At 48.4% G+C, this 23,354-nt stretch overlaps 2 protein-coding genes across 9 annotated transcripts in view; one reads left to right on the forward strand and one right to left on the reverse strand.

The window, feature by feature from the left end:
- Nucleotides 1–23,354, forward strand: part of LOC144772394 (uncharacterized) — a 552,770-nt gene that overhangs the window by 505,327 nt on the left and 24,089 nt on the right. The gene's annotated exons all lie outside the window — the stretch shown is intronic.
- Nucleotides 9,151–23,354, reverse strand: part of ATP6V1A (ATPase H+ transporting V1 subunit A) — a 266,273-nt gene continuing 252,069 nt past the window's right edge. For all 8 annotated transcript variants that reach the window (XM_078656668.1, XM_078656664.1, XM_078656669.1 and 5 more), the window contains 2 exons: nt 20,348–20,519; nt 9,151–11,105 (listed from right to left, as the gene is read on the reverse strand). In XM_078656668.1, coding sequence (XP_078512794.1) covers nt 11,013–11,105; nt 20,348–20,519 — 265 coding nt within the window. In that variant the 3' untranslated portion in view covers nt 9,151–11,012. The remainder of the gene's footprint in view (nt 11,106–20,347; nt 20,520–23,354) is intronic.

Below are 23,354 nucleotides of genomic sequence, written 5' to 3' on the forward strand. Positions count from 1 at the left end.
TATCCCTTCCCTATCTCTATAGCGAGAGGCTCCCTTTACGCAGTGGACTCTCTCAGAGGGGTCTCTGAGACTCCAAGGCCTACATACTGGATCCTTCCCCAAAAAGGGGAGAGGGAGTGCTTTGGCAAGGGGTGCCATACCATACCTCAATTGTGAGTGGCTCCCTTGGCGCAGTGGACTCACTCAGCGGGTTCGCTGAGACTCCAGAGTATAAATATTGGATCTTTCCCTGACAAGGGGAGAAGGAGTGCTTAGTCAAAGGGCGCAAAGGACAGGGGCGTAGGCAGAGTAGCAGGCAAGGGGAGAGATTCAGGGGAGAGAGGATAGGAGCTAGGGAAGAGATAATATGGAGAGACAAAAAGAAGTCTGCCTGAAGACCGACTGGGTAGGTGACGACCAAGGAGGGAATCCACGGCCCATCTCCCCTATAGCTAAACCAAGTAGCTCCATCGGGCATCAGACAAAATAGTTCAGTCTCAAAACATTGAGAGAGGAGGGAGGGAGAGAGATAAATAGAGGGAGGATGCGGTAGGAGAAGACAGGAGAGACGAAAGGAAGTGCAACAATGTGGTTCAACAATATACCAGAAGAAGAACAAGTAAACATTAAATCAAACAATCAGCAATACATTTAGGGTTGGATTAGTGTCTGCATGTTGGCTATCCTGACTGGATTGGGATATGCCTTTGCTATTGATGTATCTATTGTAGCTCCCAGATATTGTTGTATGTGGGAGGGTTGCAGATGAGATTTTGGGTAATTTATTGAGAAACCGAGACTGCAGCAGCTGGAGGGTTCGAGACGTATGACTTGCACATTGGATGTCTGACTTGGCTTTTATGAGCCAATCGTCGAGATAGGGAAACACGTGGATGTGTTGCTGCCTGAGGTGTGCTGCCACTACAGCTAGGCACTTGGTGAACACCCTTGGAGCTGTAGTTACTCCAAAGGGGAGAACTTTGAATTGATAGTGTTGTTCTTGTATTGTGAACCGGAGATATTTCCTGTGAGCTGGGTGTAGAGGAATGTGGAAGTATATGTCTTTGAGGTCTAATGTGGCAAGGAAGTCGCCCTGCTGAAGCAGTGGGAGAACTTATTGTAAGGTTATCATATGGAAGTGCTCTGATAGTATGTATTGGTTCAGAGGTCTGAGGTCCAAAATGGGTCTGAGCGACCCGTCCTTTTTGGGAACTAGGAAGTATAGAGAATATACTCCTGTTCCTCGGTGTTGAAAAGGGACTGGCTTTATGGCGCCCTTTTGTAGCATGGATTGGACCTCTTGCTGTAACAGTGTTATGTGCTCTTTGGACATCGGACAGTGTTTGGGTGGTATGTTGGGTGGAGTAGAAGTGAGTTCCAGGCAATAACCATACTGGATAATTTGTCTCACCCACCTGTCTGTGGTAATTGCGTTCCAGACAGGTAGGAACTGATTGATTCTGACTCCGACAGGTGGTGTGTGTTCTGGAGGGAGTGTGGTGAAGTCACTGTTTGGTGGCAGTGGAGGCTCTGGTGTTATTGCCTCCACGTCCTCTGCCCTTATTATTGTTTCCTCTGTAACCTCCTCTATTGGAGCCTTTGTTAAAAGTGCTCTGGGTATTTGATTCGAAGGTGAAGGAGCTTTACGAAGTGCTGCCCCTTCCTGCACCTCTATATGAGGAGCGACGAAAGGAGCCCCGGTGTTGTTGGAACTGAAGCGCCCCCATTGATTTGGCAGTTTGTGTCTTTTTTCATTTTATCTAAAATGGTGTCAACTGCAGGGCCAAACAGAAAGTTTTAGTTTACTGGCTGATTGAGGATGGTGGATTGCACCTCGTTCTTAAATCCAGATATGCGTAACCATGCGTGTCTGTCTGCGCAGTAAAACGCTGGAGTTGAAAGACCTGGCCGAAGTATCGGCTGCGTCTAGCGCGCATTTGATGGAGGCGTTTGTTATGAATTTGCCTTGTTGAATGAGGTCGTTGGCCTGCGCCTTAAAGGGTTCTGGTAGGTGTTGCATTAGAGTTTCGAGTTGGTTGTAATGTGCTCTATCATATCTCGCTAATAGAGCTTGTGTATTAGTGATTCTCCAAGAATAAGCAGCTTGTGAAGCTACTTTTTTTCCTGATGCTTCTAAAATTTTTGATTCTTTATCAGGAGGGGGAGTGTCTCCTGTGTTTGCGAATTGGTTCTTTTACGAGCGTTTGCGACGACTAAAGAATCTAAAGGGAACTGTTGTTTTATATAAGTAGGGTCTGCTGGTGCTGCCTTATATTTTTTCTTTATTCTTGGATTGAGCACTCGTGCCCTAGCAGGATCTTTAAAGATATCTGGTGCGTGCTTGAGGACCCCTTTAAGCATTGGAAGAGTTTTGACATTTTTCTCAGAAGTGGGGAAGTTGTCGAACAGGAAATCTTCCTCTATAGGGTCAGTGTGCATATCTACCTTGTGATATTTAGCTGCCCTATCTATAGGCTGATTAAATCGATTGCGTCGTCTGTAGGTGACGGTTTGATTGGGTATGAGGAAGTATCTGGGATGGGCTGTTGCTCGTCATCATCTTGATCATCCAATGTGTTATCTTGTAGATCAGGATCCCCAGTGTCATCATAATTGTATTGAGGATCTTTCCCCATGTCCTCTCCCTCATTGTAATCAGAGTGTGTGGGAGAGTAAGGAACGAAAGGCATATCAGGCAGAAAAGGAGGAGGAGTGAAAGGCCTTGAGGGAGATGTGCCAAAGTCTTTTTTCTTTGGAGGAACTGGAGAAGGAGTATCTTGTGGTAAAGGCCTCTTCTTCTGGTGGTATACTATGACGTGTCCTGTATCTGGATCGATATATAATTTAGCTTGCTCCTCGAACACTGGATGTGGGTGGAGCGACCACTGTGCCTTGCCAGGCCGGGTCGCCCCCACGCTCCTCCTGCTCCTGTCCCGATTGCTGTTTTGCTGCCGCCACAGGCGACCCAGCCGCCGCTGAGCCGCCCGCACTCGTCTTTTCCCGCCGCTGCCTTCCCTGCGGCCCGCCCCCCGCCAGCCGATTGGCCCCCCCGCTCCCGCCACCCAGCGGACCCTCCCTCCCGGCTCCCTTCTTATGTCGCCTCCATGCACGCGCAGTGGGCGCGCCGATTGTGCGCCGAAGGCGTTTCAAAGGCAAGCCCGTCTGCGCCCGTCCGCGCCTGGCCCGCGCCCAGCGCCAGGACCCCTGGCCCCCGACAGACCTACAACACCGCCACCCTCATCGCACTCAAACCCAACCGACCGAGAGCCTGCCACCGAGCCACCCCGAGACGCACCCACGGACCCTTCACCTGTCAGGCCTGCAAGTTCACCTGCCTCCGGACCTGCACCGCACCCGCCAAGCCGAGTACCAACAACAGCCACCTCAAGTGCATCCTGCTCAACACCCGCTCCATCCACAGACACGCCATCGAACTTTGGAACCTGCTCGACACAACCTCACCAGATGTCGCCTTCCTCACGGAAACTTGGATGAACGCCTCCTCAGCACCCGACATCGCCATCGCCATCCCAGACGGATACAAGAACATCCGGAGAGACTGCGTCAACCAGACTGGAGAAGGCATCGCCATCGTACACAAGAACACCATCCGCATCACGACCGACTCCAACGACACCTTCACCACCGCCGAGTATCTCCACTTCCAGATACACACCGACCCTCAGAGGCACCCTCGTCTACAGACCCCCGGGACCACGTACACAATTCAGCGAAGACATCACGGACTTCATCAGCCCGCACGCCCTCCGCTCCGCTGACTACATCCTCCTAGGGGACCTCAACTTCCACCTGGAGAACAACAAGGACCGCAACACCACCGCCCTGCTGGACAACCTCGCCAACCTCGGACTCAAGCAACTGGTCAACACCCCCACCCACTACGCCGGCCACACGTTTGATCCAGTCTTCTCAGCCAGCAAGCACATCACCTTCAGCCACTTCACCGGACCTCACTGGACCGACCACAGCTGTGTCCACTTCAGCTTCAGAAGAACCACGACCCACCACCACCCGCAACAGGTTCCTCGCAGGAGCTGGAGCAAGATCACCGCCGAGCAGCTCACCACCTCCCTCAGCCAGAACCCACCCGCCAGCACAACGGACCCCAACGAAGCAGCCCACAACTTCACACAGTGGCTGACCGCCTGCACCGACGACCTCGCGCCACTTAAAAACCCGCCCAGCAGACCCAGAAGCAAGAAAGCCTCCTGGTTCACCGACGAACTCAAGAATTCCAAGAATAACTGCCGCACCCTCGAGAAAGCCTGGCTCCGCGACCAGACCACCGACAACATGACCGCCCTCAAAGACGCCACCCGCAAGCACCACCAGCTCATCCTCACCACCAAGAAGAAATGACTGAAGGAACGACTGGACAACAACGCCCACGACAGCAAGGAACTCTTCAGCATCGTCAAGGAGTTCTCCAATCCCAGCACCGGCAACAACGACATCACTCCTTCACAAGATCTCTGCGACTCTCTCGCCTCGCACTTCCACCGCAAGATCGCCGACATCCACAACAGCTTCGGCGCACCTTCCACGCACCCAACCGTCGAACCAACTCCCCCCACCGCCACCCTCCGCACCTGGACCACGGTGATCACCGAAGACACAGCCCGCACGATGAACACCATCCACTCCGGATCCCCAACCGACCCCTGGCCCCACCACGTCTTCAACAAGGCCGACTCCATCATCGCACCCCAACTCCGGGACGTCATCAACTCATCCTTCAACACCGCCACCTTCCCGGAGAGCTGGAAGCATGCCGAGCTCAGCGCCCTACTGAAGAAACCAACAGCTGACCCCACCGACCTCAAGAACTTCTGCCCCATCTCACTCCACCCTTTACCTGCCAAAGTCATCGAGAAGACCGTCAACAGACAGCTTGCAGCCTTCCTCGGGACGAACGGATCCCTCGACCCCTCGCAGTCCGGGTTCCGAGCCAACCACAGCACCGAGACCGCCCTCATCGCAGCCACCGACGACATCCGAGCCCTGCTCGACAACGGGGAAACAGCGGCCCTCATCCGCCTAGACCTTTCTGCAGCGTTCGACACCGTCTGCCACCGCACCCTAGTGCAACGCCTTAGCAACATCGGTATCCAAGAAAAGGCACTGGAGTGGATCATCTCGTTCCTCGCCGGAAGAACACAAAGAGTCCGCCTCCCCCGTTCCGATCCGAGGCCACCGAAGTCATCTGCGGCGTACCACAAGGATCATCGCTCAGCCCAACCCTCTTCAACGTCTACGCGAGACCTCTTGCAACCATCGCATGCCAACACAACCTCAACATCATCTCCTACGCCGACGACACCCAACTGATCCTCTCCCTCACCAGAGAACCAGTCACCGCCAGAACGAGCCTACACGAAGGGATGAAAGACGTCGCCAAGTGGATGAAGAACAGCCACCTGAAACTGAACTCAGACAAGACGGAAGTCCTCATCCTGGGGCCATCACCCTCCGCCTGGGATGACTCCTGGTGGCCTCCCGCCCTGGGCACCGCTCCCAAGCCAACAGACCACGCACGCAACCTGGGCTTCATGTTGGACCCTTCCCTCTCGATGACCAGACAAGTCAACGCCGTCTCCTCATCGTGCTTCAACACCCTGCGTATGCTCTGAAAAATCTTCCGCTGGATCCCGACCGAAACCAGGAAGACGGTCACCCAGGCACTCGTCACCAGCCGTCTGGACTACGGGAACACCCTCTACGCGGGAACCACAGCCAAACTACAGAAAAAACTCCAGCGCATACAGAACGCCTCCGCCCGACTCATCTTGGACATCCCCCGACGAAGCCACATCTCCGGCCACCTGAGGGACCTGCACTGGCTCCCCGTCAGCAAAAGGATCACGTTTAGGCTCCTTACCCACGCACACAAGTCTCTCCACGACCTGGGCCCCACGTACCTCAATGACCGCCTGACCTTCTACACACCGACCCGCCAGCTACGCTCTACAAGCCTCGCCCTCGCCGCCGTACCACGCATCCGAAGAGCCACCGCCGGAGGAAGATCCTACTCCTACCTGGCAGCCAAGACATGGAACTCCCTCCCCATCCACCTCCGGCTGACACAGGACCATCTCGCCTTCAGGAAACAACTCAAGACCCGGCTGTTCGAGCAGTAGCAACCCCTCCCCCAAGCGCCTTGAGACCCTTCCGGGTGAGTAGCGCGCGATACAAATGCTATGATTGATTGATTGATTGAGTAGTTCTCCCTCGACAGTCCGTGGCTTTGGCATCGAGGGTTTCGGTTTATGAACCTTTTTTGGAGTCTGTGGCTCGGTGCTTTTTGGTGTCGGAGCTCCTTTGGGCTCGACAGCTGATTTAGGTTCGATAATCTTTCTTGGTTCAACGGTTTCCTTGGCTTTAGAGTCTTTCTTTGGATCGGCGGCCTTTTTAGGCTCGGCGACTTGTTTTGGATCGACTGGGACTTTCGGTTCGGTACGTTTTTTTGTCCGAAGCCTGGTGTTTCTTTGGGTTGATTGTCTTTTTTGTGTGTTCGGCAGCCTTTTTAGGTACGTCTGTATCGGTTGGATAGACGACCTTTTTCGGTTGTACGATTTTCTTCGGTTCCGATGGCTTCGGTGCCAAGCCTTTTGGTGCCGAGTGTTGTTGCGGCGTGACGCTCTTCGGTGCAGAGGGTTTCGGTGCCAATGGTCTTTCGGCGTCGACAGCTTTCTTAGGCTGTACACACTTTGGATCGACGGCCTTACTTTTTGGGTCGATGATCTTCGGTCGGGCCACCTCTTTTGGTTGTGCGCCCTTCGGGTCTACCAGTTTTTATGGTTCGATGACCTTTGGTTGGAGAACTCTTTTTGGCTCGATGACTCTCTTCGGGCCTGGGCTACCTGAAGGCGTTTGTTTGTGCTTCGGAGCCGGGCCGAGAGGTGGGGTCTCCGAAGGAATATCTCGATCTTGGCTAAAGCCTTTCGGCGATGCTTCGACCGGAGCCTTCTTTGTTGGGCTGAGTGGAGTGGGGGGCTGGGTACTCACAGTTTTTTGCCCCGGTGTGATCTGGTCATCGGAGTCCGATTGGTCCTCAACGGTGACGATCTCGAGATCGGAGTCGGCATCTTCAGGAAGCTCTTGGTCGTTCTCCACGATATTCTCCGGTTCCGGCGCAGACTTCTGCATCTCTCGCCTGGCAACCCGTCGATTCCGGATAGTTTTCTTGGATCGAAATTGGGCACACGCCGGGCAATCCTCTTCTTTGTGTTCAGGTGACAAACACTTGTTGCATACTGTGTGTTTGTCAGTATGTGGGAACTTTGAGTGGCATTGTGGGCACCTTTTAAAAGGACTCCTTTCCATCGACGGAAGTCGCACGTGGCGTCGATAAGGCCCAACGGCCCGCGTCGACGACCGGATCAAGATGAAAATCTGGATGGAGTCGAGGGGTACAGAGCGAAAACAATACAGTCGAGTTCGAAGGCCTTTTGGCCTTAGGGAGTAGTTAGTTTCGATTCCGAGCTGGAGTGTAGGAAATAACATCCGAACCCAATGGCGGAAAAAAACAATCTAAGGATGGAGTGGATGCCCATGCACACTTTGGTCCAAGGGAGGAGTCACCTATCTCGTGATACTTCGAAGACTCTACCAAGACAACAAAGTGCAATCATCCGGACCCAACACTAGGAGGCGATCTATGCAAAGATATGAATTCAGCAGCCCACATGCCTCGAACACTAAGTTTTGAGGGATCAATGTTACTCATTCGTTGTTTTTGAAGAAAATAAAACAAATCCTTTAGAGAAACAATGGGAGAGCATAAAAGATGACAAATTAGGTTTACATTGGAACTGCTATATTAAAAATAAGAATGTCACTGAGATTACTGTATTAGTTTCAGGCACTTCTAGTAGCAATACGCAGAAAAGATTTATCAGGCATACAAACTGAACGTACCATTCACATAGAATGGGAGAAAAACTAAATTATCTTAAAAATTAAAAAATGAATAATTCTTATGCACCAACATGGAGAGGAGTGGGCTCAACTGCCTAACATTTACAAATATTATATGGATCATCAACTGTGGACAGTGTTTGAGTGATCGCTATAAGCCACAAAGAAACAGGCGCTGTACATAAACCGAGCTATGATAGGCTGATATATATACTATGGCTTCCCAAGCAACACTGACCCAGGGTCGCATAGGTCTCCAGCATTACTAGACATCTTATAGAAATATGGGATATCGAGATGTATGTATTCCAACGTTCCCATTTCCTTTCATCTCCATACACCAGACTTCTGATTTTACACTAGCCCTAAATTGGGATTCTTTTGAGAATTGAAAGGTGGAGGAGTGTAGCATGCTAGGAGACCTTTTTTTTTTTTTTAGCAAAGACCAGATAAAATCACCTGAAAATTGGATGAAAAATTGCAAGACAAATAAACATTTGATTTTTTAATATGTGCCTGAAACGCCATTTGATAAACGGTTTCCTTCCAACAAAGCCCCAAAAGGCTTGATTACTACCATCAATAAGTTACTCATGGCACCCCCAAAGCTTTACAGGTGGACGTGTACGGAAAGAGGTGGACGTGTATGGGAGGCCCTGGACAAATTGGAGGTGCGGATCAGACATAACCGAACAGTGGAAGTATTCCAAAATCAGTATGGAAAGTATAGTGAAATCTTGTTTTTTTCGATTTTCATTATGATTCCACCTCCAGGATTGCGGTCAATCACAGAAAGCTGTATTCATGTAATAGTCATGAGGCTCCCTCCCAATGGGACGACAAAATTCTGAAGATGTGTCTGGAATAGGACTCACACCTTCCTGTAAGAAACCTAACTACTGCATACATAGATTAAAGTGAAAGCAATGTGATGGGTTGTTACTAATTTATAATCTTGGTTTCACTTGCTATTCTCATCACAAGGGAGTCTGCTCTAAAAATGTAACTTTAGACTCCACATTAGACTGAACTTTGGCCTCATCCTATCTCCTTTCACAGGTAGAAATCATAGCGATCCTCTGTATTTAATCTTCTTGGTAGTCTCCATGTTGGGCAAGATTACCCCTTCTTTACTCCTCATTTCTTGGGCTGATAACAATAAAACAAGTTGTATAGTGCCTTTAAATTTCACAGAAAACTAGAGTTCAAAGGAATAAAAAGAAAGTTAACACCTTTAAAATGAACATCTTTTTTTATTCATGGACTCTAAATGTTTACACAGATTCCAGGTCAGAAAGTGAAATGAATCAGTTGCTGTATGTGCCTTCGCACAACAGCAACTCTTTCCACCTGGCTGGATCAAAAGTAAAAGTAGTACAGTGAACATTGGTATTTTCAACACTGAGAAATAAGGGACAACCCAAGAGGCAGGAAAGAAAAACAACAAAACTGGAAGTGGTTTCAAATGGCCCTTATCTTTTAGGACCCGAAATATAGTACAATAAATATACAACTATAATTTTTAAACATCATCTGTGAATTTATTACACCCCAGTATCTTAAAAGGAAGGAGAACATCAACCTTAAAGACAGACACATGACTATAGGAGGAACAACTGGAAAAAGGGAAAATTGGTATAATGCCCCTAAACCCAGGTGGGCAGAAGGCAGGAGTTTTATACAGTGACTACTTTGTGCATTCGTACACACTGCGCTTAAATATGAGAGACTAACTGTACGTTCAAAGAGCTTTACACCCTTGGAAAATTGGATTATGTGCAGTACCATGGTGGAGCACTACTACGATGAACTTCACAACAGAAATAGCCATGAAAGATTCTAAGGGGCGATGAACTAGCACATGGCTTTTTACAGAGGTTTTTAGTTCAAATAACCCCTATGAAAACTATAGCAGCACCAAAACACGTTCCTTAAGAGAAAATTTGACTTGCTTCATTAATTTGCCCTCAATAGCATATGCACCCTGGAGAGCGCAACATTAAAAAATAATAATAAAAAAACTTGAAAAAGACAACTTTCCCTTGTTCCAGCAACTAAATTAAGAAACAACCATCACGAATGAGAGTTCGGCAAGGTGAATAAATGTAGGCAATGTTTGACAGCAGGACGAGGACCAACAGCCGAGCTCATAAAAAGGGGTATTTTTCATTCAACTGGGTACACCTTCATAAATCAATGTCCTAGCACGATTGGCAAGTGCTACTTCAAGGATCGGTGACTGCAAAGAGCCAAAAATGTCATATGGTTTAGAGTATTTTATGCTTTTCTACCAGTTCCTTTTCTAAACTATCCTTTAATTGCAGGCTAAATTCACAATTTCCCTTTTGGAAGCAGTAATTCAAGGATATGTTACCAAAACACTGCCAAGTTCACTATCCTGATCATGATGTGATTCTTTTTTATGTTTTAGTAATAACAAAAACATTTTGCTAGATTTAAAGCACTTGCCAGATACAAAAGCCAGCTAGGGGGTCTCACAACTGACCTCAAGTCTTTTGGTGCACATAGATAATGTAGTAGGGGTCCTAGCCCACTCGTTAAAATGAGAAGCTGATTGGGCCATAATGAGGGTTTCTGAAGCGCTTTCACAGACCACTCTCCAGAGATGGGAACACAGGACCAATATACATCAAAGGAAACCATTTTTGTCTTTGGAACTGAATTGTTTTTTTTCAACATAGTAGTTGCCATCAGGCTAACCCCCTCTATACAGCACATATATACACACATCTCAGGAGCTGATGGGAATGGTACGCATCCGTTACCTGCCAAATTTACAGCTGCCAAAGCTCTCCCAGTAGTCACTTCAAACTATTTGACCAAACACACACATTACCAACATTCTCACAGCACAGGTACAGTGAGGCTGTTACAACACTGGAATGCAAAGAAATTGTTTTCATATTCGTTTTCTTTTAAGACCTTACAGAATGTGAAATGGTTGAAGGAGTTACTCCGGTCTACACACACACATACACAAGCAGTCCCACTTCAAGCTCTGCACGTGGGGGAGCAGCTGGTGGTCTGAGATGATGGCTGGAAGGGATAACTGAGGGGAACACGGTTCTGCATTCTTAGTCTTCGAGGCTACGGAAAGCGTTCTGCATGTCCTCGAATAGTTGTGCATAATCTGCCTTGATTTTAGCTTCACCTTCTTTGACTGGATCCTAGAAAACAGTAAAAAAAAAAAAAGGGCTGGTTAGTAGACATTACCCAGAATATACTGTTTTACATGCAGGATAGGTATATTCAACCACATGGAGCAGCAATCTTTTTTTAAATTCCACAGTGAACCCATTTTTAACCGGTGGTTTTCCACCTCCAGTGAAGATTTTAATTGGGCTCATACTTTTGCCAATACTGATAAGGGTTCCCGCTGGTTCTGTCAACTCATTATCAACTCCGGCAAGGGCAAAGTCATTAAGGTAAGCAGTAATGGCTTCGGTTGTTGATGAAGTCTTTGGTTATATAACGCAGTATCACAGGTAACAAATTAGACCCTTCTGCTTTCATGAGTGATCAGAGCAACAACCGTCAGGGCAATGGGATGACATCCTGAGTAATTGAGAAAGGGTCCTCCTAAGCAGTTCACCTTCTGCTTAGAAATGTACATGGGCGTATTTCTCAAGGTCTTTCACCTCAGGCTCCACCCTTCTCTAGGTTCTAGGTGCAATTTATTAAACTTCCTTATTGAGTCTTGGTGGGAGGCATCCGTGTTCAATCAATCAATCAATCAATACATTTATAGAGCGCGCTACTCACCCGTGAGGGTCTCAAGGCGCTGAAGGGGGGGGGGGGTATGCTGCTATTGCTCGAAAAGCCAGGTCTTGAGGTGTTTCCTGAAGGTGAGATGGTCTTGGGTCAGTCGTAGGTGGGTGGGGAGGGGTTTCATGTCTTGGCGGCCAGGTAGGAGAACGATCTTCCTCCGGTGGTGGTTCTGTGAATCAGTGGGACGGTGGCGAGGACGAGGCTGGCAGGGAGGAGCTGGCGGGTCGGAGTGTAGAACGTGACGCGGTTGTTGAGGTATTCGGGGCTCATGTCATGGAGCGCTTTGTGTGCGTGGGTGAGGAGCCTGAACGTGATCCTTTTGCTGACGGGGAGCCAGTGCAGGTTTCTCAGGTGGGCAGATATGTGGCTGTGGCGAGGGATGTCGAGGATGAGTCGTGCAGAGGCCTTTTGTATGCGCTGCAGTCTTTTCTGAAGTTTGCCTGTGGTTCCTGCGTATAGGGCATTCCCGTATTCCAGTCGGCTGGTGACGAGGGACTGGGTGACCGTCTTTCTGGTTAGGTGGGGATCCACCAGAAGATTTTTCGGAGCATGCGCAGGGTGTTGGAAGCATGAGGATGAGATGGCGTTGACTTGCTTGGTCATCGTGAGGGAGGAGTCCAGGATGACTCCCAGGTTGCGTGTGCGGTCCGTGGGTGTCGGTGCGGCGCCCAGCGCTGTGGGCCACCAGGAGTCGTCCCAGCGCGGAAGGGGACTGTCCGAGGATTAGGACCTCCATCTTGTCTGAGTTTAGTTTCAGGCGGCTGAGCTTCATCCATTCCGCGACTTCTTTCATTCCTTCCTGGAGGTTAGTTTTGGCGGTGGCTGGGTCTTTGGTGAGGGAGAGTATCAGCTGGGTGTCGTCGGCGAAGGAGATGATGTTGATGTTGTGTTTGCGTGCGATGGCGGCGAGGTGGCTCATGTAGATATTGAAGAGGGTTGGGCTGAGTTAAGAGCTTTGGGGTACGCCGCAGATGATCTTGGTGACCGTGGAGCGGAAGGGAGGGAGGCGGACTCTCTGGGTTCTGTTGGAGAGGAACGAGGTGATCCAGTCCGGGGTTTTTCCTTGTATCCCAGCATTGTGGAGGCGGGTTATTAGAGTGCGGTGGCAGACTGTATCAAAGGCGGCTGAGAGGTCTAGGAGGATGAGGGCGGTTGTTTCCCCGTTGTCAAGTAGGTCCTGATGTCGTCGGTGGCTGCGATGAGGGCGGTCTCGGTGCTGTGGTTGGCTCGAAATCCGGACTGGGATGGGTCGAGGGAGTCGTTTGCCTCGAGGAATGTGGTCAGCTGTTTATTGACGGTCATCTCGATGACTTTTGCAGGGAAGGGAAGAAGAGAGATGGGGCGGAGGTTCTTGAGGTCTTTAGGGTCCGCTGTGGGTTTCTTCAGGAGGGCGTTGATTTCTGCGTGCTTCCAGCTCTCTGGGAAGGTGGCGGACGTGAAGGAGTGGTTTATGACGTTCCGGAGGTGGGGTGCGATGATGGTGTCGGCTTTGTTGAAGATGTGGTGAGGGCATGGGTCAGAGGGAGAGCCAGAGTGGATGGTGTTCATGATGAGGGTGGTGTCTTCAGTGCTGAGGAGGGTCCAGGCGCTGATGGTGGTGGTGGGGGGCATTGGTTTGGTGACTGGAGGCGGAGTCTGGGCGCCGAAGCTGTCTTGTATATCGGCGATCTTGCGGTAGAAGTACGTGGCGAGGGAGTTGCAGAGGTCTTGCGACGGTGTGATGTTGTTGCTGCTGGCGCTGGGATTGGAGAGTTCTTTTACGATGTTGAAGAATTCCTTGCTGTTGTGTGTGTTGTTGTCCAGCCGCTCTTTGAACAATGTCCTTTGGGTGGTGCGGATGAGCTGGTGGTGTTTGTGAGTGGTGTTTTTGAGAGCTGTCATGTTTTCAGTCGTCTGTTCGTGGCACCAGGTTTTCTCGAGAGTTCGGCAGGATTTCTTTGATTCTTTGAGGGCGTCGGTGAACCATCTGGTTTTCCTGTTGCCGGTTTTGCCTGGGGGGTTCTTTAGTCGAGCAAGGGCGTCGGCGCAGTTGGTGATCCATTGTGCGAGATTGTGGGCTGCGTCGTTGGTGTCAGAGGTGTCGGTTGGTGGGTTCTGGCTCAGTGATGTGGTTAGCTAGTCTGTGGTGACTTTGCTCCAGAGTCTGCGGGGGATCTGTTGCGGGCGGTGGTGGGATGTAGTCTTCTTTTTTTTTAAACAGATTTTATTGGTTGCACGGTAGGAATACAGCAAGTAATTCTCTGAACTCCCGAGACAAACACTAGGACAAGTTATTCATTGCCTTAACATGCAAACATTTTCATGCGTGATTAACCAATAGGGATGTAGTCTTCTTAATGGTGAAATGGATGCAGCTGTGGTCGGTCCAGTGTAGCCCGGTGGAGAGGCTGAAGGAGACGTGGTTGCTGGTGGGGAAGATGGGGTCGAGCGTGTGGCCGGCGTAGTCGGTGGGGGTGTTCACCAGTTGCTTAAGTCCGAGGTTGTCTAGCAGGGTGGTGGTGTTGTTGGCGTTATTGTTCTCCAGGGGGAAGTTCAGGTCCCCCAGGAGGATGTATTCCGATGAGGCGAGGGCATGCGGGCTGATGAAGTCGGCGATGGTTTCACTGAATTGTGTACGCGGACCCAGGGGTCTGTAGATGAGGGTTCCTCTAAGGGTGGTCTTTGGGTCGGTGTGGATCTGGAAGTGTAGGTGTTCGGCGGCGGTGAGGGTGTCTTCGGTGTTGGTCGTGACGTTGATGGTGTTCCTGTAGATGGGGATTTCTCCTCCGGTTTGGTTGACGCGGTCCTTACGGGTGATCTTGTAGCCGTCCGGGATGGCTATGGCGATGTCGGGGGCTGAGGAGGCGTTCATCCAGGTTTCCGCGAGGAAGGCGACGTCCGGTGCAGTTGTATCAAGGAGGTCCCAGAGTTCGACGGCGTGCTTGTGGACGGAGCGGGTGCTGACTAGGATGCACATGAGGTGGTTGTTGATGTTGCTTGGTCCGGGGGGCGGGTACAGGTTCGGAGGCAGGCGAATTTGCAGGCTTGGCAGGTGAAGGGTCCGTGGGTGCGCTTCGGGGTGGCTTGGTAGCAGGCGGGTGGTCGTCCGTTGTTTAGTGCGTCGAGGGCGGCGGTGTCATATCTCAGTCGGGTTTCCAGGCTTCGGCGGGGATCCGGGGTTCTGGTGCTGGGCACGGACGGGTGCCGACGGGCTTACCTTTGGCACGTCTTCGGCACGCCAGCGGCGCGTCCGCTGCACGGCCTCAATATGAGGGGCTGTGGAACGGAGGAGCAGCTGGGAGGCGGGAGTGGGGCGGCGAATGGGACAGCAGGGTGGCGGGCCGCACGGGACGCAGCGGCGGGAAAGCGCGAGGGGGGCGGGAGGGAGAACTAGAAGGCAAATGGGGGCAGGGGGGAGAGGGTACAGAGGACACAGAATAAAAACGGGCACAAAGGGCACAGAATAAAAAAGCGGGCACAAAGGGCACAAGAGCACAGAGGAAAAAAAGTGAAAAGAGGCAGCAAGTCACGGAAACGGAGACAGGCACGCGAGCAGAGTGGCAAGCACAGTGGCAGCGGGAACAGCGGCACAGGAGGACCGTGTGGCGGCTGAGGGGGCGACCTACCTGGTGACAGGTTCAAGGGTCGCTCCCTTTACCACCTCGCAGCCTCCATATGAGGGGATGTGCGAGGAAGGAGCAGCTGCGAGGCAGGAGTGGGGTAGCGAATGGGACAGCAGGAGGGCCTGGCCGCACGGGAGGCAGTGGCGGGAAAGCGTGAGGGGGGCGGGAGGGAGAACCAGAAGGCAAAAGGGGGGCAGGGGGCGAGAGGGTACAGAGGGCACAGAATAAAAACTGGCACGAAGAAACCTGCGATCCTCGGAGTATGGTAAAAATCACCACTATTTCAAGTTCCAGTTTCACAGATGAGTGGTCAGATAGTGTGCATGGAATATATTTTACATCTGGCGCTCAGCGTGCAATTGCAGAGCTGCGGAACTAGTAATTTATCCTAGAATAATTGTTGTGTACAGTTGAGTAAAAGTAAAATATTTTCTCATTCGCCCTCGAGTCTCCACACATGCCAGTATATAATATTCTGATGTCATTAACCGCATGCGCGCTAGCGGGTTTTCCCGCTGCGCGCTGGATTTTAAAAAAACGCGCGTTACGTGACAAAGCCAGCTCGTCATGCGCGTAGCGCAGGTAACGCCCATGACGAGCTGGCTTTGTCATCAGCGCTGAAGGGGTTAAAAACTGGGGTGCCTCAACGTTAGAGGCGTGCATGCTCGCAGGTATACACTGTCTCCCACAAAGAGTACCAGAGGCAATCAACACTCTGCCATCAAGATCAGAGTACACACTCCTCCAATTAAAGGGAAGAGTCTTTGTAATAAGGATGGCATCTCCTCGTGCCTAGGTGCTAAATAAAGAGAAGTAACAACACAAAGCCCCTTTGGAAGCAAATGACCAAGCCCATTGGCATTCCAGGTGATACACCTGATGTTATGCTTTTCTGGACCTTCTTTATCGAAAAGAACAGTGAGGAGTCAATAGTGAAGTATCCATGTCTAATAATTTCATGCTGCCTGGTCTTCGCATAGTAGGTAGCGCAACAGTCAATATTACACAACTTCCTCCACACATACCCAAACTTGCAGTGTACAAAACCCAAACAGTTTAAACCTACACAGAATCATATATTTGTCTTGTCCACCGGGCACCCGTATAAGACCGCACTAGTAAATAATTGTAGCGGAGGCACATCAGCTAAAAAGACTGAAAAACCAAGGGTAACTAATATATCTGGTAGGTAAGTAACGTTTGTACCAATCTGCAGTATGGTAACCTGTGGGCATTAATACAATCATATTGCTGTATAGAAGCAAAAACATATGTTATTCGTAGAAACCTTAGGGCCTAAGAGGCTAAATCATTCCACATCACCACATCATTTTGGTGCACCTGAGATCCAGGTATTAACTTAGGGGATTTTACAGTATTTTTCTGTCTGGCGAGTTTTGTTGAAAACTTATAGGCGTCGCCTGGTCTTATGAAGAAGATTGTTGGAGGTTTTGAAACTCCACGTAGTTTGGCAGGACACTGCATAGATTAGGACAAGCCTGCACCACACCGGGGTTGTCTAGCTTCAGCAAATAAGTGTTTGGCCTCCTTGACCCTGGTGTAAAATATGGAAAGAAATAGATCGTAGCTCCCTGATATTTTATAATGCCATGATCTCTGGCTGGTCATAGACAAGACCTTGTCATCTAAAATTCATGTGTCTGCCAATCATGAAGTATGCTGGGGCCACTGGCAGGGTCCTTAAAGCTAAGGATTTATGCGCCCTTTCCACAACAAAGCACTGCAAAAACTGGTCTCGGCCGAAAAATGTCCAATAGCAATGATTCCACAAAAGCTCAAGTTTTTTTTTTAAGGCAGTATCGCAATCCCCAATATGTGATGGTTATTGTGCTTCGATCATGCCTCAAATTCCACAATTATGGTCTGAGATATTTCTACTGATTTTGCTGGTCGAGTGAGTAGATCATTCAATTACTTTAATCCATCTGCAAGATCTAATATATGCTCTTCTGCCCATCAAGTCTAATGACATGTCTGTCGAGCCGTTCCTTTATTTGTTCAATCTGTAATGTCATTAGGTCAATTTTCTGATCAATTGATTTAAGGTTATTTTTCATGTAGTTTATCCGCAGGTGGAGTCGACGACATAAGACTTCCCCCACCCCTCTAGAGGATTTCCTGCCCTCAAATGTGAGCTTGGGTTGTTTGGCTTTATTTTTCCCTATAATGCCTTCTAATTTAGCATCACCAAAAGCCAATAGGCACCCCTGCAGCCATGGCACAATTGCAGCAGACCTTAACTTGCATTCATTGTGTGCCTAGTTTAAGATGATCTCACCCTCTTCAGCCGACAAGGATAGCTGTGTGGAGGGGGTAAGGGAGTGGGGATATTGGGGTAGTCAGTGGGAACTAACAAAGCTGTGAATATGCAACAGACCTCCTTAGTGTGGCACCTCAGATAGATTTTGTTGGGCCCAGGTTACACGTACCTCAGCTTGAGCTGCCATGGAGGAGGAGACAGCAGTGTCGGACCAGGAACGAGCAGAAGACATCCCGGCAGTACAACAGGCCGGATGAGGTAAATGCATTGTGAGCAATGTCCAGGGGCCGTTAAGGCCTCCTCCAATGCCTGAGGTACTGTCATTAGGCCCAGCGCATATCATGAAAAATGGAGGCCATAGCAATTAAGGCCACTCCCTGCCAAGCCCACATCTGAGCCCCGGATGTATGTGCCCCCTGTTCTCCCAATAGTAGTCCCTGCAGCTCTAAAGCAGCAAAAAGGTAGTCCCCGCTCCGAGGGGAGGGCCAGTACACCGTAGCAGCGTGATGGCTAACATCAGCCATCTTCAACCCCCTCCCCTCAGCCTTGCTGCCAGAAACCGGTCCTCGGAAGCTTGTTTCCAGTCCAGGGAAGGCATGGCTTGGCAGTTCGGGCTGGACTGTTCCCATGAGGCACAGGGTCAGACTGATTTGCATATGGCCATATCTGAACTGGGGTGGCAGAGTGGGCTAAAGAATGGTGATGGATTAAACCCAGATCTATTGACTGGGTGTGAGTGTTTGATTGGTTCAGATGCTCTGTCCATCACCACCCCCTTCTGTACCACTTTGTTCGCCATAAGTTGGCAGGGTATGCTCAGACGTGAGTCCCTTGCTCACTTTGCCACTGGATTCAAGCGAGTCAGGCTGAAGACGGCTGAAATGCCAGAAACCGGTCCTCGGAAGCTTGGGTACGGTCCAGGGGAGGCATGGCTTGGCAGTTCGGGCTGGACTGTTCCCATGAGGCACAGGGTCAGACTGATTTGCATATGGCCATGTCTGAACTGGGGTGGCAGAGTGGGCTAAAGATCTGTTGACTGGTTGTGAGTGTTTGATTGGTTCAGATGCTCCGTCCATCACCAAGTATCCTCCACTCGGTTTTTACAATCTTCCTCAATTTCTTCCCTGTTGACTGAATTACAGAACAACTTAATCTTCAGTTACTTTTACTGTGCGGCGCTCTATGCATCCTCAATCCATCTCTGTATGAGCATGGTCAGAGATGGAGATCCCGAAACATCTGATTTCACTAGTGAGAATACGACCGCGTTGTGACAGCATGCGGGATAATGGTATGCGGAGTGAAGAGGCATATTCACCTCTAACCCCTATGAATGGTCCAATTTTTCAATAACGGGTATCTCACACTGCACTGAAATCTGGTAAGAATGCAAGGTGTAAAAAAACAGAGCAACCAAACAAAAAATAATCTTAACAGTCTCATAAATCAAGCGCCCTAGGGAGCAATGGAAGCGATGAGTCCAGGCAAAAGTTTCTTCATCCAGAACGTTTTTACTTCCTTGACAAAGTAAGTATAGGGGTTGCGTACATGGTAACAGGGAGTATCATAGCCCTATGCCATATATCGGTTGCAAGCGGAATGAAGAAGAGGTAATAGAGGACCGACAGATCCAATCTTCATATACTCGATCCACCGAGAGCTCCAACTTTTGAGGTACATTGGGGTATTTAAATGAATGGCTTTATGTGCTATACATGCAATTTTTTATTGTATCCTAGGTAGTGCACCAACTGCTCAGATGTATATTTATTAGTGTTAAATACATCTGTAAGATTTTAGTGAATGTGCAATAGAATTCAAGTGTGAATTCTTGAATTTTACATCATCAATCACAAAGACTGACTTTTCGTAATATTAAGAAAATGGTTTTAATTGTGATGTGAAAGCATCTTCGGAGACATCTTCAGCTTTCCTTGGGAGAGGGGGAGCTGTCCACTACAAATATCCTACTTGAAATCCATGGGCTCAGGGAGCTTGCGTTATTTGTGCTTTTCACAGTTTGGAATGCCATAACTGAGACAAACTGACCTTCTCAAAGCACAGTAGCTGAACAAAAACAACTCTGTGATTCAATTTGTGTATGTGTTTTAATGGGCCATCTGGAAAACCCTTATGGACACTTTGGTGGTAAGATCGATTTAGTCAGGGCCTGGAAAGGGAGGAGTTTTACCGCAAGCTGCTATCATCATTCAATGATTTGATTTAATGAACATCAGCTAAAATGTTGCAGTTTAAAAATCTATTTCATCATCCGTTTAACTATTATGTTTATCTTTGTTACTAACACCTATTCATATAATCTCTATTAGATTAGGGCCTTTTTAATAAAGCCTTTTTAAAGATTCAGATTTGGATAGATTTCTTGGGTGTGGTCATCAATGGGGCGAAGAGGCTCTGGAACACACTAATAAAATAGTGTTACAGTCTCACAGGACTGATTGGTGCCCTAGAATCACCATCTGTAAATATGTTGTAGGGGGTACGAGGACTAAAGTCTACCGGACACCCTAACTCAAGTTGGGAAGTTGTCTTGACCTACACTTTCCAGAGGGGTTTGAATGTCTAAAATTGGAGCGCAATTATTACTGGCGAACCTGCAAAAAACGTATCATTATGTATAGGCCTCTCCTGTGATAGACTCATTCAGTGTTCTTGACCAGCAATCTCATTCTGGATCAAATCTAAGCAGTGTTCACAAATTTGTCTTTCAGCTCCTAGTACTTCCACAAGAACATACCTTGAACTTCATAGAGGCAAGTTTGTATAGAATATCGTTCATATGTTCTCTGATGATGGCCCATGTGATTTTATTGTCGCTCTGCGCGGTTGTCTCAACGGCACGGCGGGCCATGTCATAGAAGGCAATCATGTTGGACAGCATGCCTACTGTCTTGTAGAATGGACAAAACCTACAAAAGAAGCAACATTATAAGGTACATTTTAGAAATTCACTAGTCAACAACTGAGCAGCTATTAACTCTAAACCTTATTTACCATCCTCAATATACATGGGTAGTTGGTTCATAACACAAAAAATGCACTTCGGATATGCAGTCAGGCATGACATATTTTTAATCCAACTTCTTTCCTTTCTCTAATGCATTTGATGCCAACGGAGAAATCCTTAATCAGTGAAAATAGAGACTTGAAAGGCCTCTTTCTGTATGCTGTGAGAGCTGCAACATGTACCTTAATAGAGAAGGCAAGCAGGGTTTGCTAATGTATAGTAGCTATGCAACCCTGGCTCTTCTTAGCCACTATATACGTTTTCTACATGCACCAGAAGTGGTATGTCTTCCACTTACAGTCTTAAGAAGTTGTTTTAGGGAAGAGTTATGCTTTTGGTGACTGGAACTTGTTATCTAGCTATCTAATTAGAGCTTTGAAAGTTTGGAATCATGCCTGCGGACATCATCTTTGCTCTCTGAGTGACAATTAAGAGTAATTGTTTCCAGGAAAGACATTTTAGAGCAAATTCCTAGATTACTTGCATGGTGGTCTGGGCTACAAATGAAGATCAACTTATAGCTCTTACCACTTAATTTGGATGTGCACTCTTAGCAGTACTCTTTTTAACAAAGTAGCCGATCAGCATTTTGATGTGGCTCAGTGGTTGGCAGGAGGTTGTTGATAACGGAGAAGAGCCTAGAGACAAGAAGTTACCACACAGATAACTGTTCTACTCCTACACCATGGCTCCCGTTCACAACCTGTAAGTAAATTCCACAGCAAAGAGACTAGAATAGGAGAATGGGAAAGGAGCATTGGGCAAATGTGGCATAGGTTATATATAAAAGACTAACCAAATTGAGCATTGTTTAGGAAGGAGCCTTAGCTCCTTCGCTGGCAGGCCTTTTCTACCCCGTGCAACACACTTTTTGGTTATTTGGGGTAGTTCGCGCATAGGCCCCCATAACATTTTGTTCACATAAGGTATCCATGCCAAACTGGCATCCTTTTCTGCTAATATACCAAGCGTTTAGGGATTCCCCTGGAGGGGATCGAGAAATTTGGCAATATACAGTAACATTTTGGGTTTTTGGGGGAACAGGGAAAAAGTGCTGCAGAAAAAAGCGTCTGTTTTTTCCCTGCAAACGGTATCAACAAAGGGTTTATGGTGCTAAAATTACCATCTTCCCAGCTTTCATGAACAGGCAGACTTTTGTACGAAAACCAAAAAATGTTACACAGTTTCTGCATTGTACTGGAACATAGCCTATTTTTACTATTTTTTGTGCTTTCAACCTCCTTCCAGTTAGTGGAAGTAATAGATGTGAAACCAATACTGGATCCTGAATAGCTATACATTTCTGAAAAGTAGACAACATTCTGAATTCAGCAAGGGTTATTTGTGTAGATTCTTCAAGGTTTTCCTATATAAAGTAATAGTTGAAATAAAAGAATATTGTAATTTAGTTTAAAAAACAGCCATTTGTGCCTACATTTTTACCTGTAACTTCTTCTAACTATGGTATATTCTTGAAAGGTATGTACCGTTACGGCCGCTGGACCATTCTGGTTGCGGAGATATACGAGGCTTGTAGGTTCACCAAGAACACGAGGTACCCAGAGCCTAACTAAGTTGAATCTTGCAATGGTTTTTCATTGCGTGGCGGTTATAAAGTAATTCTTTTGGGAAAATATAAAGAGAGAGAAATAGGTACCAAGGAAACCTATATATATATATATATATATGAAATGGGAACAAGATATGGAGTTTAGAAGCAGTGGTTACACACAGTCTTACATTTGGAAGGCAGAAATGCATGGGAAGACAACAGGTAATAGCACGTGCTCTACTATTCTGTGTTCCGCAAAGTGAAAACTGACCCTTTATTTGCAAAGTGCCTAGCTATGGATTTTGGGCCCTAGCTCAGCCAGCACCTACGGAAACCTAGCAATCCTGTACACTAATGAAAAAAAACACCCAGGGAAATCCAGGATGGGGCGACTTGTGTGGCTCTCATCAGGTTCTATAACTCAGAATCCCTTGCAAATCCCAACATTTATCCAAAAAAAAATGTTCCTCCAATTTCTGTGATGGAAAGTTCTTGAAACTATGGGAAGCCACAAACTTCAACCTACTCAGCATTCCCCCCCCCCCCCCCCCCCCCCCAAGTCTTCAGATAAAAATGGTATCTCACTTATTGGGTGGGCCTCGTGCCCGCCACAGGAAATGGCCCAAAACGCAACATGGACACATCACATTTTTCCAGTGAAAACTGACCATTTTTTCAATGTGCCTAGCTGTGGATTTTTGGCCCTAGCTCAGCCAGCACCTAGGGAAACATAACAAACCTGTACATTTTTTAAAACTACACGCCCAGGGGAGTCCAGGATGGGGTAACTTGTGTGGCTCTTACAAACCTCAAGCTTTGATGTGATGTGCCGTGATGTGATGTGATCCCATCTCCATGCTGCAGCCTCCATTAAAAGAATATAAGCAATACCGACCTGATGTGGCTCTTCCGAGGGGGTAACCTTGTTTGATGGATTAATTACGGCTGGCTCGGCCGTGGAAGAAGCCCGCTGCAAGTGCAGACCTGCGGTGACGCCAACCGGCGAACACCAGCTGCAGGACAAGAGCTTTTTAAAGGAGACTTAAGGTGTCAGCACAGATTCTTTGGGACAATCACAGCAGCCCACTAGGGTATTAATTTCCTTGATTTTCGAGTACACAGCACCTCACTGGAGAAATACGGACTTCAGACACCATAAGGCTGTGCAAGCGGCCACGCCCATAC

This window comes from Lissotriton helveticus, chromosome 8 (genome assembly GCF_964261635.1).
Source record: "Lissotriton helveticus chromosome 8, aLisHel1.1, whole genome shotgun sequence".
In the NCBI taxonomy this organism is placed as follows: Eukaryota; Metazoa; Chordata; class Amphibia; order Caudata; family Salamandridae; genus Lissotriton; species Lissotriton helveticus.